This window comes from Cygnus atratus, chromosome 1 (genome assembly GCF_013377495.2).
Source record: "Cygnus atratus isolate AKBS03 ecotype Queensland, Australia chromosome 1, CAtr_DNAZoo_HiC_assembly, whole genome shotgun sequence".
Lineage (NCBI taxonomy): Eukaryota > Metazoa > Chordata > Aves > Anseriformes > Anatidae > Cygnus > Cygnus atratus.
In genome coordinates, this window is record NC_066362.1 from 187,668,951 (window position 1) to 187,685,691 (window position 16,741).

General features: G+C 36.6%; 1 protein-coding gene across 2 annotated transcripts in view; it reads right to left on the reverse strand.

Moving 5' to 3' along the window:
• Positions 1–1,000: 1,000 nt before the first annotated feature.
• The window catches only part of WASF3 (WASP family member 3), a 70,378-nt gene continuing 54,637 nt past the window's right edge, over positions 1,001–16,741 (reverse strand). For both annotated transcript variants that reach the window (XM_050714308.1, XM_050714309.1), the window contains 5 exons: positions 15,245–15,362; positions 7,505–7,671; positions 6,388–6,651; positions 4,377–4,747; positions 1,001–3,628 (listed from right to left, as the gene is read on the reverse strand). In XM_050714308.1, coding sequence (XP_050570265.1) covers positions 3,471–3,628; positions 4,377–4,747; positions 6,388–6,651; positions 7,505–7,671; positions 15,245–15,362 — 1,078 coding nt within the window. In that variant the 3' untranslated portion in view covers positions 1,001–3,470. The remainder of the gene's footprint in view (positions 3,629–4,376; positions 4,748–6,387; positions 6,652–7,504; positions 7,672–15,244; positions 15,363–16,741) is intronic.

The following is a 16,741-nucleotide window of genomic DNA, read 5'->3' on the forward strand; positions in this document are numbered from 1 at the left end:
ATCTGAAATACCAAAAATCCAACTGGTCTGTCAGGTTAGCTGCATGGAAATACTCTTTAATATTCAAAATATTTTTTAATATTAAATATTCAAAAAGACAACCATAAAAGCTGTAGAGAACAGTATGCCAAGTGATGTTGTCAGCGCAATCATCAGTCCAACTGATAAATGAGTATTTACAGTGTTTAAACGATTGTATCAGCTGGCTTTACCAAAGTAGCCTTTGAACAAGAGTTGCGAGTCCATATATTCAGTTTGTATTTAGAATTGGTGTCTTTGCTCTCAGTTACCTGAATTAAGTTCGAATCAGGAAAAAAAAACGTGCACAAGAGGGACTAGAATGTTCAGTTCTGAGTAAAAATGAATTCATTTTTCCAGGGAACAACTAAGTTTAAAATGCACAAATAAATTTGTTTAACATGCAATTAGGCTACTAGATTACACAACTGTTCTATGTGAGTTCTTCCCAGCATGATGGGAAAGCTTATCCTTGTTACCATATGAGGCTTTAACTCTATTAAAAAAATTAATTACAAATGTTCTGTGGTAGGCAAACATGGGCTTGCATTTTACAGTAGTGTGCTTGGTATCATTAATCTACAAAGACTCTTCCTTATAAAAATGGTGGGGGGAAAGGGGCTTACTAATACCATTGATACGTTCTGCCCTGTTCTGAGAGCCAAGGTGCTGCTTAATGTTTCCCTAAAAAAAATTAACCTATCTGTAGGGAAATTAATACCTGCGTACACCAGCCAAGAATCTTCACTCAGTTTTAATCCAGGTTGCAAAAAAAAAAAAAAGTGGATTATGAAAAAACATTAGTTAGGCACAGCAGTGCCTTAACACAGTCTGTTTTTGCGGTCTCTGGCCTATGTCCCAATAAAACTGTGGCTCCTGGGATCACAGACAGCATTTGTAAGTGTTCTATTTTCATTTATGTTATTCAACAAAAAGGGATAAAGATTAATAGTAAAGTCTTAGTAACCTAAGGAAAGAAAGACAGGCTCAAAAGTGAGATTTTATTCATATTTGTTACTTATTCACAACCCGAAGTATGATAAAACTGATAAAAACAGCCTAGAATGTTAGTTTACATCACTAAATTCACATTTTTATTAATTAATGCTGAAAGGAAAATGACAACATAGCAGGTTCAGAAAAACAGGTTGGCTAATAAGACTGAAAAATCTACACCACCTTAACTGGTCACAACTGGTTGCTTGTTTAAGGTTTATTATTTAAAAACAACAAGTTACAAAATTTCAGATACACCCAGCCTCTGTGCTCATAAAATAAATCTTCTGTCATATCAAATTTCAGTAGAATGGAAAGAATTTTCTGCTGATATATTTCAACACGTATTAAAAGAATACTGAGAGTACTCTCCCCACCTGTACAGCAGCGTAACACTGCAGTCTGAGTCGCGCTTCGATCCGACTCATCTGGAGAACATTTTGCAAGCCACCGTGCACGTGCATCGTTATGATCAGAACAAACCATCCCTCGTGCATTAGTGAAAGCCATCATCAAGCTACGGCCTCTGTGGACACGCAGACCTCAGACTCCAGTGCACAAAATAAAGCAAAAGTCAGCTTTGTATTTAAGGCAAAGACAAGAACAGATCTAGCAAACTGAGATGAGTACCTTCAGCTGCCACTGATTAGCAGGAACTGTAGTTGCAGATTGCATTATGCAGAGATTGGTTGTACTTTATAAGATAAATCTTTAACACCGACATTGAGGCAGCATGTTGCCACCCTACCATATAAGCAACCATCACAAATTGAAAAAAAATAAATGCAGATTAAACAGCAATGAAATCGCCAGCAGCTTGCATGCAAACATTTTGTTAGGCTGTTACATTCTCAGGACTAAAAACTGTTAATTGTGTAAACAGAGGTTAGATAATGATCTTCCATTTCATTTGTTTGTTTTCATTTCATATACTTTTTTTCTTTGTTATTTTTAAGAACAGACAGGGCCTCACAGAACAAAGGAGTTTTACCAAATGTTTAGACCTGGAATTACACTGACTTCTGTTACAAAGATTAAAATTAACCTGTTAATGAAAGAAATTTCTCCTCTTAATACATTTTTAAAAGCCTCATTAGGCAAAGCAGCAGCCCTACTCCCAGTCCAAAAGAAAAAAACATTTTAATACTGTACTGAGAAAAAAATATGAATTACTTTTAAAGAAAACAGACAGCCAAAGCAGACTATGTCAGCCACTGTTCCAAGGGAAAGAGAAAAAGAATGTACACAGACAGCACAGTACCTAAACAGCCATTAAAACTGCTTTATCTGCCAATAACTGTTACATAAATGCGATGTACTAGGAAAGAAATACATTCAAAGTAATGGTAGTTTTGAGTAAATGTGCTACAGGAAACCGAAAACAATCTGTCATGACTATACATACACAAATCAACAAACAAAACTTATTTACAAATATTTGTACCTACAAGCAAAAGGACCAAGTTTAATACTTGTGAAATGTATCTGATTGCTAGATGTAGACTGGCAGAGTTCCATTCTTCAGCAATAACAGCATGACGTTTCTACAATGCAACACCCACATGGCTTCAATCAGGTCTATCCTGAAATTTTTGTGTCTAGTTGATCTGTATCATAAAACTGAAAAGCTGTACAGGTGTTTTAACCCTCTTTTATAATACAGACACACATTCACCACCTACCTGAGGCTTCCCAGCATTCTACCCAACAAGCAGGCAGCAACCTAGGGCTATTGCTGTTACAAATTTGTCCAGTCTGCTCATAACATGTTAATTTTGGATCACGTGGACTCATTCTTCAGAGCATACATTTCATCATCTGCTACATTTGTAATATTAAAAAAGGTTGAGTTATATAGAATTAAATCTGTATGCAAAAAAACTAAGCCCAGATGTGCTTAAAAATAGACTAAGTAGGTATTTGGTTACTGTCTGCTGCATTTTAACATGGGCATAATTAGCATCTAATAAAAATTTAAAAAGTTGTGTATTTATGGAACTCAGCACTTCACCCAGTCATACAGTTAACTGTCCTCAAAAGCTAACATGCAGACCAATTCACAAGTACCCAACTTGTTTACATAATTGAAAGAGTAAGATGCAAAGTCAAAAAAATATATTTTATCCCTTAAGATCAGGAAAGTAAAATAAAATGCTGGTTCTGTAACAGTGCAACAACTGCAGCGTATTTTGCACGCAGCACATGATTTGCTACATTTAGTGGCACTTAAGTATTATGCGGTAAATACTGAAAGTAAGACAAGTTTCTGATCTGCATAAGCATAATCACATTATTACCAGAGTTGCTAAGCTACAGCATTCTGAATAATACCAATTCAATTTTAGCACTTCAATCACTAGCCTTAATACATGTCAACATCCTGCTTTACATCGTGCTAAGAAAGCAATCACTGAAGCCAAGTATTTCATGAACTTGCCAGTGTGCTTAGAGCAGGTTCAATCTGACCAATCGTTCTCATCAAATTCTGAATCGTCGTCAGAATCGCTGTATTCCACAGCGATGCGTCTTGAAAGGATGGTTGCCACATCATTTCCCACTGGTTCTCGCTTTGCTTCTTGTTCACGTTGTTCTTGCACTTTTTTCAGCTGAATTCCTGTGGAGACAAATACGCCCAAATTAACTTTTCAGATTTTTTTTTTTTTTTTAAATTTCACGTTGTTATTGGTGAGTTTTGTGTTCTAGCAGTATATTCAGGAAGAAAAACGAAAGAACCGTTGAATTAGAGTTTTCCCAAGCAAAGAAGAGAGAGAGAAAAAAAGGCAGATTGGAATCCATTCTCAGAGTCTAAGTGCTTCTAGACTTCTAAAATTGCCAACAATATGTTAAAAGTGAATATTCAAGACTGAATATCCTTTATATCCAATACATATCCTTTTGATCTGAAGATGACACTTCTCACAAGTGTTTGGAAATACCATTAAGAACTACAGCTCTGTAGTATAATTCAAGTGGGGAATAGCCATTAGTCATGGATTAAAAATCACTAGGCTGAAACCTGGTGTTGGATAACTCAGTTCTGAACAGAACTGAAAATTCGTGTACTTCTAATGAAGTTCTACATGATAAACATAAATACCATTTTCATTTTATTATGTCCACACAAATACTAGAATGTTTTTAACAAAGCTGCAGATCTTGGAACATGAGGTTTTAGAAACAGATCAAGGTTGACAAATGTTAGAATATGTGTGTGGTACCTGTTGTGGTCAACTAATTCTCTCAACAAAATTTGGCCTAACTAGGAAGAGAAGCCTTGAGCTCAGATTACTGGAAAATCAGTAAAAAAACAGTGCTTTCATCGAAAAAAAAAAAGAAATAGCTAAGACTCAGCATTCTCTTACCCATTCGGATGGCAGCAAGAAGATCACTTCGCGCATCACTTATTGGCGGCTGTGCAGCGTCATGGCGTTTTGCCTCAGCAGCTGGAGGAGCATGCATGGGGGAGGAAGAGAGGGATGAAGCTGCAGCAGGAGGGCCTGGAGGGGGGGGAGGTGGGCCAGGAGGAGGAGGAGCAGTGACAACAAGCCCAGTAGGAGGAGGAGGATGAGTAGCTGCATATGTAGAGCCCGTCACCAGTCCGGGATGGGAAGGCGGCACAGGAAGCTGAAGGGGACTCACAAACGCAGTTTGTGCTGAAGGGATCATTGGGGGGGGAGGAGGAGGGGGAGGCCCCGTAGGATTGTAATAATCCACCATCTGAGCTGGAACCATCCTATATAAAACAAAATAAAAATCTTTAATGCATCAGAAGTTAGGATTTACAGAATCACCACCCCTTAAACTGCTCTCATCCAGCCTTAACTCAAATCAAAAATTTGAGAGGAATTTCAACTGGTGTATTACATATGTAAATGATCACAGGCATGTAAATTATCAAATATTGATAGTATCGAAATTTAAAGCAGAAGTAGTAGTAAAGAGCAACCTCCTTTCAGTAGTCCACAAAAAAATAGAATTATCTTATTACTCCTGCCTAGTTAACTATACATCTATATTTGTTTCTAAACATCTACTCTATAAAAAAATATTATATACAGTGCCTATGATTAGGAAGGGACCAAGAAAATTGTATACTATGCATACCACTTCCATAAAATACAACCTTGGAACAAACATTAAGAGATAATAAGAGATGGGCATGGAGGAAAATGGAAAGTAGGAATGGAAACATTTACCCGAGAGTCTATCATGCATCTCATGTGCTTCTTTAGTCAAGTTTATCAATTTAAGTATCATTCAATTAAATTGGTAAATTTGATTGATAATTTAAAGAAGCAAGGAAGAGAACAGGGAAGAGCTAATTTATTTGTTAAAATGTCATTAACAGAGTTAAACAGAAAAAAATGGAGAATTAGTGTAAGAGTTATAAAGTAGGTAAAGAACTAGATACAGGAGATGAAGTAAAGTTAATGACAATCAGCAACAGATGTCAATGTCTGACAGCAGTGATACACTGCCAGTGGTCGTGTACCTGGGGACTAACCACAAGAATTTTTGCTAAAACTGGAAATAACAGAGAGAAAATGCATGTTGGAGCAGTCACTCATAGCATTACTGAGTCATCTACAGCATGATATTGTCATTAATCAGGCAAATGCTATTCTGGGATGCATCAAGTGAGGTTGAAAAAGCTTGGCTGGCTTAGCTCAAAGTGACACAGACGAAAACAAATACAACTTTGCTGGGGTTGTGACCTGAAATTGCAAGTTACTTGAGCAAAAGGACAAAAGAAAAAATAGGTACAGACTGGTTAGAAAATAAATGGTTTCTTGCCATCAGAGAACCAGTACCCTGGAACAAGCCTTTCTTCAAAATGTTTTCAGGCAAAATATTTACAAAGGAGTTTGGTAAGTGCATAAACTGAGTTACAAAGATGTCTGTGGCAGTAGGGAACTTGATTCTGTGTCTGAAGGGATCCCTTCCAGTTCCAGCATAAGCTCCTTTAAAAATCATTTCAGTGATGCAGCATAAAAATGTTCATATTAATCACATTCAGCAATACCTTTTCCCATACCTTTCCTGGAGTTTAAAATATTCAAATTATGTTGTAACTACTTTTTACTATAAAGGAAAATTATGCCCTTTTTAAATTATACTAGGGACCTCTAATATGTTACAAATACATTGATTTCACCACATTCAATATACAACTAATTATTTCTGCTTTTCCCATTTCCTCACTCAAATTCAATTCATACGTACAAATTGCATCAAGCTTGTTCTGTTCTCCCCAGTGAAATAACTAAGGTACGTGGGGTTTTTTTGTGCATGCCATTTGATGTTGATGGTTATGAAAAACATGCATCTCTCTAGCTTTGTCAACAATTCACTGGAGTAAATCAGGAGTTTTACCCATATTCTGCTGGTACCACAGGTACTGAGCTATGTTGGCCATCTGAAGGCTGGGGTGGAGGTGGAGGTGGTTGCTGAGGTCTGTTTAAAGTAGCATGTCGTGCGGTGGTAGAAGGTGGTCTGTATTCATGCTCATGGCTTTGGGATACTCCCATGTACTGTGGACCATCTCCTGTTCCATATGAAGGCATTGCTATCTGCTGATGGAGGGAATGATTCGGAGTGGCAGGATAAGAATAATCTGTAACATCAGATGCATGGGACCTAAAATTAAAGTAAATGGATGTAGAAGAACAGATTATGTAAGTGTAATGACATTATCTAAACAACTCGCAAGAAAACCTAAAAATATAAGCAGAATTATTTTCTCTTGCAGCAGGACTCCCTGATTGTCAAGCACCATTCCCATCTAAGCCCATTGGAAAGCACAAGAACAAATGCAACAGAAAATCATGGTTCAGCTTAACATGACTTGAAAATAAATTAGTCTGACAAGTCAGCATAAAAGGACTAAAACTTAATGCTTTAAATATTTCAGCGCACTAACCACATGCACAATGCTCCCTTACAGTGGAGACTTTAAAAACACAAGAAAAGAAGTTATCCAGGTTTTACAATTCTTTAGTAGCCATGATGAAGCACGTTGTTTTGGTCGATGATTTTGACAGTCCATTGTTTGAAGTGATAATGCTTATCAGATTGGTCTTACATTAACAGCAGCAGCAGAAAAAGGAAAGCAATATTGCAAGCACTCACAATTATGCAGAAGAATATACTTTACCAAAGCAGAGAAAACTAATTTCAAAAGTTAGAAAATGCTTTTTGTTTGCACAAATAATTTTGTTGCAAAAGCTTAGAGAAACTGGGAAACGTAAATATTAGTTGAGCAGAGAGTTCATAAAGATACAAAGTCTAGGATGCTCTGTCAAATAAGCCCAAGAGAGGGAGCAAAAGGATCTCTTCGTCCCATTACTGCACAGAGCTGTATTGTATTAGTAACAAACAATCGTGCAGCCTGGCTTTTAGTGAACACAGTAAACTGATGCACTTATCTGTAAGACTGGAAGCAAGGTAAGCAACAAAAAGCCAGGGCTTTGAGTAAAACAAAATGACAAACCCTTTGGGCATTTTGTCCTCTTTCATGCTTCCTGCCTGCTCCATTTTCTTTGCGTCACTCATGAACTCAATGCCCATTTTCCTTCTCTCCCACTCTTCTTTTCTTGTTCTTACTTTTCTCACATTAATCTGCTGGTTTCTGTTTGGATTCAGCTTGTGTTTCTCTCTCTAAAGTACAATAAGTATAACAAATACATTGTAAATCGCCACAGTCTGGACACTTGGACATCAACCTTTAACGTGCAAGTTTTACAGTTACCAAGCTAGGAGAAATAAGCCTTTTTTAACAGTAAAAAACAACATAGGGAAATACAAATAAGGTCCTAAAGAAGCGTTACACACTGCTCACGCAGTAGCTGTCAGCACGAAAACCTCTCTGAAATCAGTATTTCTGTATGCATCATGCTTTTCATAGCTTAGCTCCCACAACTGAGACTACCCCAAAATACAACAGCAAGCCTTCTCTCCACCTCAGTACTAGTCACAAAATTAACCTTTCATGCACGTAAGACAGATTTCAGGATTTAACCACTGATACTTGATTCACTGAAATTTAAAGTTCTCCACTTTATAAGCCCTTGAAGTTTTATAACAAGCACCAGATAACCATCATACCATCAAATCTATACGCAACGTAATGATGCATCTTTACAACTGTTGCTGTTAAAATCCTACAGATCGCAACTATTATGGCTATCTGCAAATAGTCAAATACATTTTGACATTGTTGGGAGATTAGAAAAACAAATAACTCCAAGGCAACTATTTAAACTCAGGAACCCTGGAAGCAAAGTGTTAAGCCCAAAAAGAGACTTGAAACCTGTGAAAAACAGAGCTCAGAGATAATAAAAATCCACATCTTGCATTTCACAGGGGAACATCAATGTCATCTTATCAGATCAACCTATGGAAAGCACAGTCAATGAAATATCACAGACCAACAACCAGAAGACAACATTTTGCATTAGAAACTTTAATAAAATGGTGGTTACAAGATTTTAGAGAGAGTGGGGTCTGAACACATTGAAACACCAGTAGAAATTGTCTTTACAATTTTTGTTTTGGTTGGAATATTATTCATCTTCACAAAGATGGAAACATGAGGTTTACAGAGATCTGAGGAGGTTTGTTTTTGTTTTGTTTTTTATATTCTTTAGCTCAGCTGGACAGCAGACTTAAGACATTAGCGCATACTTTTGTGGTGGTGGTTGTTTTCTCATCCTAGCATTCAACAATTTAAACATAAATTGTCCAAGTTTTCCACTAGGTTCTGTTCATTCCTAACACTACTGCTAGCAATTAACCTTGACAAACAGAAATAAAATGAGAGAAAATCCTTTAGCGAGAGCAGCTCAGTGAACAAACTCAGACTTCCGTACACGCCAGGAGAAGTTAACTCCCACTGAGCTCAAAGGGAAACTCACACAATGTAGAGGAATTCTGCTGCTTCTCTCTAAGCAGCGATTTTTCTTCAGAGAAATATCGCAAGCAGTAATGTTGCATCTGGCTTTGTAGCTTGACTTATAGACAAACAGAACGTGGATAAAGCTGAGTAGCCTATTCCCCCGTTAAAGCTTTCTATTAAAGGCAAGAGTATGCCTGATTGGACTGATGGCAGAAAAATATTTATTAAACTATCAGCAGCGTAACATGTGACAAAGCAGTCATGAAGAAAGAGGCATTGACGTTATCTTGTGGAAGCCAATTTAAATGCTTTTGCAACTACAGCTAGTCAAGATCAAACATAAAACATAAAGCAAACACTTATTCCGTCCCAGTGCATGGAAAATTATGACAACAAAAAGCTCATCTGATGCTGAGGAAGAAAAAAAATCATTAATTACAGAATTTATGTTATTTATGCTTTAAAATAATTTGAGAAGAGCTTTAAAAAGCAGAATGTACGTTTTGTCTAGTCTAACTATTCCCAGCCTGTAAAAACACCTAATTCTACTCAGTACTTCTGAACATACAACTGTGGCATAACAAGCAGCTTTGTTGTAAACAGACCTAGTATCTGGGGACAGGGATCCCTCGGAAGATGCTCCATGGTACACACTTTGAGACAACCTGTTGTCAGGTCTAAGCTCTTTGTCATACGCCATCATATTCCACTCCTGGCGTCTGTTTCTGGCTTTTCTAACCTTTTTCACCTCACGGGTGGTGCCATCTATACGCTTTTGCTCCTGATGTTCAAACAAAAGAAATAAAGCATGCAAAGAGAGAAAAAAGGAAAGGAAAAAAGCAGGTTAAAATGCAGTTAGAGCGCATGAAAATAAGACCAGATTTACAGATGAAGCCAAGTCTTCATAAAATGTCTGAAAATGAGATTATCTCCCTAAATTATGAACCTCATTAGTAGCAATACTGCTCTGCTTTGCCCTTCTTCTGTAGGATGCACATGCCAGTGTGATACTGACCTACTGTTTTTCCCAGTACAGACAGGAATGTGACTGATTTTAAAAGCCAGAAGTTTAACTTCTTCTGACATCATATGACAATCGTTTATTACGGTCCTTAATCACCTATAATTTCCTTCTGCAAGTAACTCATGTTAAGTATGCTCAGGGTTATTTTGGTTATTTGTTAGGGTCACAATCACCTGAGGCCCTGGGTAAGCAGAGAAAAATTAGAAACACTTTCCTATGTTACATGCTATAATTCTATGGGAATTATTTTTTAATTTTAACATGCTTTCCCTTCGTAGATCTGGTAAACTACCAAAACTCCTCCTAGTTTTTCCCTCATCCTTGTTTCTGATTATTATATACAAAAATGAATTGCAGTCATCCCCTCTGCAACGTGTCAGTAATATTCAGGCCAGTGGTATATTACAGCTTGATAGCTTCATGACGAATCAGTCGGTTTAGTTTTTGATCTTTTTCTACATCATTTCAGGCCCAGTTGATGTCAGTGGCCATCTATCAGCTCTCCTAACAGTGGGACTCAATGCTTTCACACCTCTGCAATATCCCCTTCACCTACCTCTAAGCTTCTCAGTTTTGAATATAAGATCATACAGGTGCTTCAGCTGGAAAATAAGGAAGTTTGAACAATCCAAACAGAAACGTATATATGTGCTGCTTCTTTTCTCAAGATCTAAAAAGAAACAACCCAGTGCCCTTGTAAACCAGCTCTAGATCCCACATCTTACAATACTAATTAATAAATAAGTTAAAGATTCTTTATCAATTTATAATTTGACATTAACCTTTCAGCTGCTAGAAGATGATTCTCAGGAAATAATTACATTGGTATTCTGATAATGCAATCATACTCAATTTCATTTAGATAGGAGTTCAAAAAAATGCTGATATGGAAGCATACATTGAGCCTCTACCTCCAAAGTAAGGGATGATGGCTGGAAAGCCAAACAGTCCCATCAAAAAAAGAAGAAAAAAAGGTATCTCACAGATGATCATAGGTACTTCTCCAGCTGTCAAACAGCACCAATTAAATAATTCTGAAATAATTTATTTGGCATTATACAATTAATAAATTACCAAATAATTGCTTGCCATTGTTTTGGACCTCTGGCTTGTTTGTGCACATCTATGTCCTGGACCTGCTGAACCATATTTGCTAGCATTAAGAATGACAGAGAAAAAACTTCTGAAGTTCAACATCTAAATATTCCTGACAACACTTGCTCATTCCTGGTCCCTGGAAGGAGGAGATTTCTGACCTGATTGATGTCTGTAAAGATCATTACCTTGGTTATTTTTTTCTGCCTATTAATTCTTTTTCCTTCCCAAACTTTTATCATCCCATTATTCAAGCATCAATCCATTATTTTTCAGGTTACACAACATTACCTTCTCCTTCAATACCATTTTTTCATGTCACAATTTCCAAATACAGGAATCAGAGCACAAGGGAGGCAGATTCAGACTTGCCTTTTTTTTTCCTCCTCACAGAATATTAACTCCATCCTCTGAGGGTCACTACTATGTGTTTCTTTTAAGTTTCTGATGTAAATATCAGCCTTTTGAACCACACAAAATGCTCCTTGGAAGATAATCCTTTTGATACAAATCAGGAATGCTTACATGACTGCTTACACATGATTACCCTTTTTAAAAAGGAGCAAACTTTTAAGAGATCACTATGTATGTATTTACCTTTTTCATAAAATTGTGTGCATAAGTAAATAAATACTTAGTCTTGTACATACAAAGTAGTTTGATTTTACTGGCTCAGACTTCAGTTGGACAGGTTGTTCCAAACAAGCATCTGTAGGTATGCTAATGAATGAATATGCTGGAACCCTTTTTACTCAAACTGTACTAAACCCTACTTGTATTGATTTTTAGATTACTATACGAAGACATTTATTTTCATTAAAACGTTTAATTTCTTCCCAAACAGTGGGGCAGGCCAATTATTAGCAGCAGATAAAACCATATACACCTGTAGTAGAGCAGCTTTATGTTGTTCCAGGAAAAGGAACACATATGTTCTTACATGTTGGGGAAGTACTTTCGTGACTGGAACAATGGTGACAACTCTAGTTTTAACACACAGAGCAATGATAGAGTTCTAGTGGAGCTGAAGCCTTTAAAATAACTATAGTTTTGTGTTTTTAGGAAAGTTAAGCATTATTAAGAGTTACTCCCTTTTAACTGAATGTAGTAGAAGCTTTGGTAGACAAATGGATGCTGTAGGTTAAGCCAGAAAGCAGGTACAAGATTTATCTGTTGGCAGGATTTCAGCCACACAGCAAATGTATTAGTGCCCTCAAACATGGTTAAGTTAACTTTAAGTTTCATATTTGCATCAAGAGTTAGCAAATGACATTTCAAGCATTGTTATAAAGAATGACCACTGGTAACTGAAAGCAGCTTCATCAAGTATTTTCATTACTTACATAACAAAAAAAGAACGGAAGCATGAGCCTAGTGTATTTTCCTGACTTCAGAAATTTACAAGATCCTACCAAACTCAAGTTATCAAGAATTTTTGAATTGCAAGCATATAAACCCTCAAATTTAAAGATTTCTAATTATTTAAATAACTAATCACTCCTCATGAAAATATGGGGAACAATAAAAAGCAAGGTAGAACAACTCACCTTTGGTTAACCAGCAATTAATAACTGGTCTGCAGTCATTCAGTTCTGAGTATTACTGCTAGCTACAAGTCAAAACTAACCTCACTGAACTCCTACTCACTGACCTACTGAAAGCTTGAAAGTAAAAAACCCGGACAGTATAACAGATTTTCAACTTAAAAAGAATTAAAATTACAGTTTCCTTTGGAGAAAACATTTATGTGAAAGAGTCAAATCAAAGTCTGTTAGAATTCTCCACAGTTAAACAAGAAATGTGATATTTCAAGGCAGGAAAATGAAATGCCTCATAAACCTGCCACAGTAACTCAAGCATTTAAGACAAATTACCAAAATAATATTGGAAAACAAATCCTCCTGTGCGATGTCTACTCTTAACCTTCACTGACCACATGAAAAGATGAGGCTAAAAAACAGCTATATTTGGTCAGCTGAAAAGGACAGCATTTGGATGCCTAGTTTATAATACGCTAACCTATACATATCGATTTCTTTTGCACACGGTTTTTCAACAGCTTTTATATTTTGTGCTTCTGTAAAATAGAAATTGCTTGCAGAAGTCTCAGTTAGTAGATCAAAAATGTAACTTTAACTGTAAAAATGCTAGTAGATACCCTGGATTCATTCTCGGCCACTGCTATTGTAGGGCCAAGAGCAAAAGAAAATGCCAGTCTTAATCAACCTGTGAAACTGACAGCGCCTGAGCGACATCTCACTCAAACCCTGCAGCTCCACAAAGGTTCAGATAATAATATGCTTATTTGCACACCAACTTCCAGAAAACTGCCTGTTTTTCTACCTGTTTCTACCTGTTTCTGTTTTCTACCTGTTAAAGTCACACCTATTTATGAAAATTTAAATCTGTGTGTTGCTTTCTTCTTAGCTGGTCTTGTTATACATGTAAAAAAAATCCAAACAGCACTTCAGGCAGAACTTATAGCCATATATCACAAAAACACCTTGATAATCCTGTAATTGAACACATTTTGCATCTTGGTTGTAGACTGTGATACAGCAATTAAAATCTACCAAAAATATACCATGGGTGGAAGGTGAGATGTATTACGTAAAGTAGGCTGGAAGCAAGTCTATAAAGGGTTCTGTAAAAATCTCTCTAAAGCTATCAAAATGTTTTCAAATGAAATTAGCTATAAGCTTAAAAAACACTATTGTAATTTTCCCCTTTTTAGTTTCAAATCAGAATGAAAAAATTAGCAGTTAATAGTTTCTTTTTATCCTTTTCTCTAGTGACAAGCTCTAAATTTGAAGGGGAAAAAAGGCTGGGAGGAAAAAAAAATCAGGTTCTAATTACCCCTATGTATTTTTTTTCGCACAAAGAAATACTGAATTCAATTTAAAAACAACTGAACTGGAAAACAAAAGCTGCTGTAATTGTTTCCCATCTTTCAATCAACTCTACAGCTTATCATACTGAGGATCGAGTAGGATTATAACCCTGCATATATTTTTGTTTACAATTATACACATAACCAAGTGAATGTTTTCCAATGCTATGCTTCAGACAGTATCTTGTACTGAAAATGTTCACTTAGCTTTTTCAACTATATTTAATACTTTAATGCTGAGATATCTGTCAAAACAGTAAACATTTTTGACTCATACTCCTAACAGGAAGATCTGATTTATTTTTTTCCAAAACTTTTAGAATCACGAATTCACCAACTGTTTTAGTTAAAGTAAGTCTTCATCTACAATGCGTGTGTGCTTATATATGTCCTGAAAACTAAGTAACTTCCTTCTATTTCCTCTGGACAGTCTTTCCACCTTGTTTGGATTCCTCTCAATTCAAATCCCTTATCTCTCACTGAACCCATCTAGAAGGGCACCTGCTGCTGGATAAGATAGGCAGTCATTGCTTCATCAAACTTTCCTTCTTCACTCTTTTTTTTTTTTTAGAATTATCTTCAAAAGTCTTACTATGGCTCTCAGATTTGATCAAAAAATTGACAGCAAAGAAGCTGCAGAAGTAGCAACTTCTTCATTCAAAACTAAAAACCATTAAAAGAAGAAATCTTGATTGCTTCAAACTGCACATTTTGGATCAAACTGCTGAAAAGAATCCAGGACTGAAGACATCTGTCTATGAAAAAGCCTTTTTGTTGTTTTCAAATTTTTAGGAAGTGAACGATATTATGACTAAAATGTCTTCTCTCATTGCTAAACCAGAGAATTTTGCTGTGTATTAACATCTTGCTAACTTGTGATGTGTAGAAAAGTGAAGAGTCACTATAATGGAATTTAAAAAAATGAATATACACTTCTGAATAAGCCCATGTTTTGCTAGAGCAGTTGCTGCTGCTGGATAAAGAACTAAGAAAATAAAACTGTAATTCTAATTCCTTCCCCCCACCACCTAAATCACAGGGTCTTTTTTGTGAAGCACAACAGGGCTACTTCACTGAGTATTAATAAGCAGATACTGGCAAAGGATTAAAGGAAGTATGTTGGAAGATAACTATAGTTCTCCTAGCGTTCAATTTGCCAACTTAAAACAGACATGAGCTATAAAAACTGAACCAACTCGGAGTCCACAGCCACATATTACAGTGGAACAGTCCTTCCACACACACAAACTACACCCTATCAATTTTATACCTGGACAAGTGTACACAGAATTTTAATGTGTTTTTTCTATTATGTTTCTGCTTTTACCTTTTGTCTCCTCTTTTCTTTTCGCTTATCTTCGGTATCTTGTAACATTTTTTCTTTCCAGAGATCAAAAAAATAGGAAGGATCAGTATAGAACTTCAATCCGTCTTTCTTATCATCCCTGGAAATGCAGAACAAAAGCTAAGAAAATATCAAGCAGCATTTTTAAACTAGCAAAACTTACCTTCAAAGATCATCCAAACTGATTTTTTTTTTTTTTGCATCATGAAATGACAGCATGCCAAGTGCACAAAGTGCCACTCTTTGTAATTACAGCTTGCAATTGGGTTGATTCATGCCAAGAATTTCAGGGAAAAGAGCTGGAATCCACAGCGTTTCAGGAGGCACGCTCCCAGGCAGGAGCTGACTGCTGGAGTGAACTACCCTGGCGCTACACGAACATCCGTGCCAAAACAGGATGCACAGGGGACAGAGTAGCATATGTTATGAATGGAAATCAACTGACTCAAAAGAAACAGAAATGGGATATTTGGCTCAAAATCCAGACAGGTTTTTGGAACCAAATTTAGGAACAAGGTAAGTCTGAGTACCTTCACCCTTATGACAGGAAGCACATATTTTTACTCTAAATTTGGAAAAGGACTAGGAAAGGAGTGGCAACTGAAGTTCTGCCACAGTTCTGCCAAACTGTTCCAGTAGGATTTGAGACAAAGCTCATTTGGGCTTGGGAGCTCTAAACGGCAGCAGGAGCCATGGTCACACAGACTAAGAGGTCACAGAAAGGGTATGCTATCAAATCCTAATTTGAGGTGGCCCAGAAATATGGAAACTGCTGACATCCTACCTGCTTGAAAAGGAATAGGTGTAGGGGGGAGTCAACACGACAGAGCAACTGGCATGGCCTAAACAGCATGTAACAGTGATGCCAGTCTAGCTTCCTAAACTGGTGCACTGCAGAGCCTGTAAATTTTGGCCAAGGCAAATAAAAATAATTTAAATTCAGTAGGTGTAAGACTTACTAAGAAATAAAAGTCAAGTAAGTTTCACTAACACATCCCTAATATAAAAGGAATAACACAATAAAGCTCGCTGACAATATCATCCAGATACATATTGGACCGTAACTGTACAGAACACTTGATTGATAAACAACTCACTGGGTGACTATAAACAATAGAACACAATTGTCCATAGCAGTGGAAAAAACAGTGTACTTCAGATGTAAGTCTAACAATCTTACTTTCCAAGTAAAAGCTGTAAAAAAAATACATTGCAGGTGTTCTACAACATTCCTAAAAAAAAAATCAAGTTAACTGCAGATTGAGTACCTGCTTTATTACAGATAACTCACCAATCTGGTGATCCAGTACTTTTCAAATGTTAAAGGACACAGTAAAACCACGGTGCCTACAACACTTCAGACGGATGATACTGATTTCATGAACAACTATAAACTTAAAGGAAACAGGAAGTGAAATAAATCCTGCTTGCTGATTTCTTCACTAGTCCGTAAGCAGGAGAAAGAAAAGTAGAGAGGGT